The 2500-nt window shown below is 35.8% G+C and overlaps 1 protein-coding gene across 2 annotated transcripts in view; it reads left to right on the top strand.

The window, feature by feature from the left end:
* LOC113811307 (uncharacterized) overlaps window positions 1–2500 on the top strand; it is a 14925-nt gene that overhangs the window by 739 nt on the left and 11686 nt on the right. For both annotated transcript variants that reach the window (XM_027363025.2, XM_027363024.2), the window contains exons 2-4: window positions 1617–1650; window positions 1790–1880; window positions 2005–2090. In XM_027363025.2, the coding sequence (XP_027218826.2) occupies window positions 1617–1650; window positions 1790–1880; window positions 2005–2090 (211 nt within the window). The remainder of the gene's footprint in view (window positions 1–1616; window positions 1651–1789; window positions 1881–2004; window positions 2091–2500) is intronic.

Here is a 2500-nt window from a genome sequence, read left to right on the forward strand (position 1 = left end):
AGTATAAGCTACAAAGGCCTCATATTCACAGCTAAATGACAAAAATATCCACTGCATATCACCACTCAGGGTCTAAATTGCTCATGTTAACACACTGACTGCCTAACTCATTACTGTGATATGCCAAGTATTTCATGTGTTAATACTCTTTTGTCAGAATGATGTTTTGCTAATTATCAGTGTCTGCTTTTCCAAATTTATGCTTTTAATACCTATTATTAATGCTGTTATACTTCAGCTATACTTTGTGTGTTTTAAAATTTGTTTATACAGTTGTTTGCAATGGCCTTCTGTGCATGCACGTTTTTGCAGTACCAGGTTTGACAGGCCCATTCTGGCCATTCTGTGGCAGGAAGCCAGTGAGAAATGTTTAGTTTTCAGTGTTGTGTTGAATCTGAGTTATTCGTAAGGCTATAGTTAAGACGTAATTTTCCTGATGTACTTCATGTCCTCCCCTGCTATTGGGGACTATGAGGTCAAGATTGTAGATGGAGAAGTGGAACTTGGATCTCAGGGAGCACAACCCCCTATATGAAACAATATAGTGACTAATTCAGTGTATATTATTTATATGTTACCCAGCAGTTTCCCTGGTATCTTTCATGCCCTCCCCATTATCGTGGGCAAGAATGTGCGGGTTGGAGGGTTTCCGAGCAATAATTTCTCTATATATGGAAACTAGAAAGTGATAGGAATCCAGTGATACCAAAATCATTATGATAATTTTGGTGGAACAATTCCAAAAAAATATCTAATGCTTTTTAATTCTGTTTATTCTTTATTGCAGATAAGATTTTTCATTGTATGATGTATAAACTCTTGGGAAAGTAAAGAAGTGATGACAAATAAGTACACCACCTTACTTATTGGATGGTTGATTATGTAGAAATCAACTGGTGTTGTATTTTTTCTTGTAAAAAAAATACCCAAAACATGAATTCCTAAAATTATTAAGATAAGTTTCAATGTGCAACTATAGCGCTCTGTGCATACATATGTTCTAACAAGGAATAGCTTGGACAGGTTTCTTATTTGACAATAAATTACCAGGAAGATTAACAATGATTTAGCTATTCAGTATTTTTCTAAGACTGTCTGCAGATGGATTAGAACATTTGAATACCCTGACGTGAATATTCTGAGAATGAGAAGTTAGATTGGAGGTAACGGCACATATGATTGGTTGGTATTTATGATGTCAGAAAACTTATTTGTTGTCAGTTTACAGGGGATGAAATGTTTCCTGAATGTTGTTCCAAAACTAAAGGTCATGAGGGATATATGGCTGATTTTTAGAAATTAATTGTTTGTATGTTATCTTATCCCAATAATGCTGAAAACAACATTTTTGAATTCCTTTTACTCTTATTAAGCTCAACATATCAGCTGTATGTGCATTTTTATATGTAGATATAGATAAAGTTGATACCAGCATTGTAGGTACATATATGTTTCCTTTGTTTAATTAGTTGCTGCTGTTAACTTTATACACATCAATATGAGTATCATCATTATTTTTATGTGTCGGAATGATGAAGACTGTAGTGGTGCTGTTGATGCTGAGCCTTCAACCAGTGATGTCTAAACAAATGAAAATTATATAAATTTATTTACAGTGATTCAGCTGATGAGGCACCACAGTTCACAGAGGTAATGTGTTTTTTAAAAATTTTGATTTAGCATTAACTGTTTATATTATTATTTTCAGATATAATGGCATTGATATGTGTAATATATTTAGAATGGAATGTTCTTTTTCTAATTTTTCTTTTTTTGTCTTTCCATCCAGGAAGAGATCGAAGAAGCCTGGTGGACTGACTTTACCACTTCGGATTTCTGGACAGATGAGGACAATGTTGACATGCTCCAGGCGATTCTAGGTATCGTCCATTTTTCTCAGTGCATTTCATATTTATTTTTGAAGCACGTGGAGATTTTAATGATTTTGTTTTTGTGATGGCAATTTTTTATGAATTGTTTATTTGTTTTTTGTTTTTTTTTCAGATTTGAAATATAATGACTATCCTGGGAGTGAGTTAGAAGCAGATGTTGAATATTTCAGTAATCCCAGACTTGTGGTCTATTGCTTGGTAAGTTAAATTGCTTCATGTTATGCCAACTGAAATATGAGTGATAGTCACTTTGTTGCATAATAAAATTCCCATCAGCTGTATTATTTTGATTATTTATATACACACACTCATACACAGGTACACTCATAATGCATATGCGCCCATATTACATTCACACACAATGCAGACACAAACTTAACATTAGGTTCACACACACACACTCACACACACACTCACACACACACACACACGCACGCACGCACGCACGCACGCACGCACGCACGCACGCACGCACGCACGCACGCACGCACGCACGCACGCACGCACGCACGCACGCACACACACACACACACACACACACACACACACACACACACACACACACACACACACACACACACACACACACACACACACACACACACACA

This window comes from Penaeus vannamei, chromosome 22 (genome assembly GCF_042767895.1).
Source record: "Penaeus vannamei isolate JL-2024 chromosome 22, ASM4276789v1, whole genome shotgun sequence".
Lineage (NCBI taxonomy): Eukaryota > Metazoa > Arthropoda > Malacostraca > Decapoda > Penaeidae > Penaeus > Penaeus vannamei.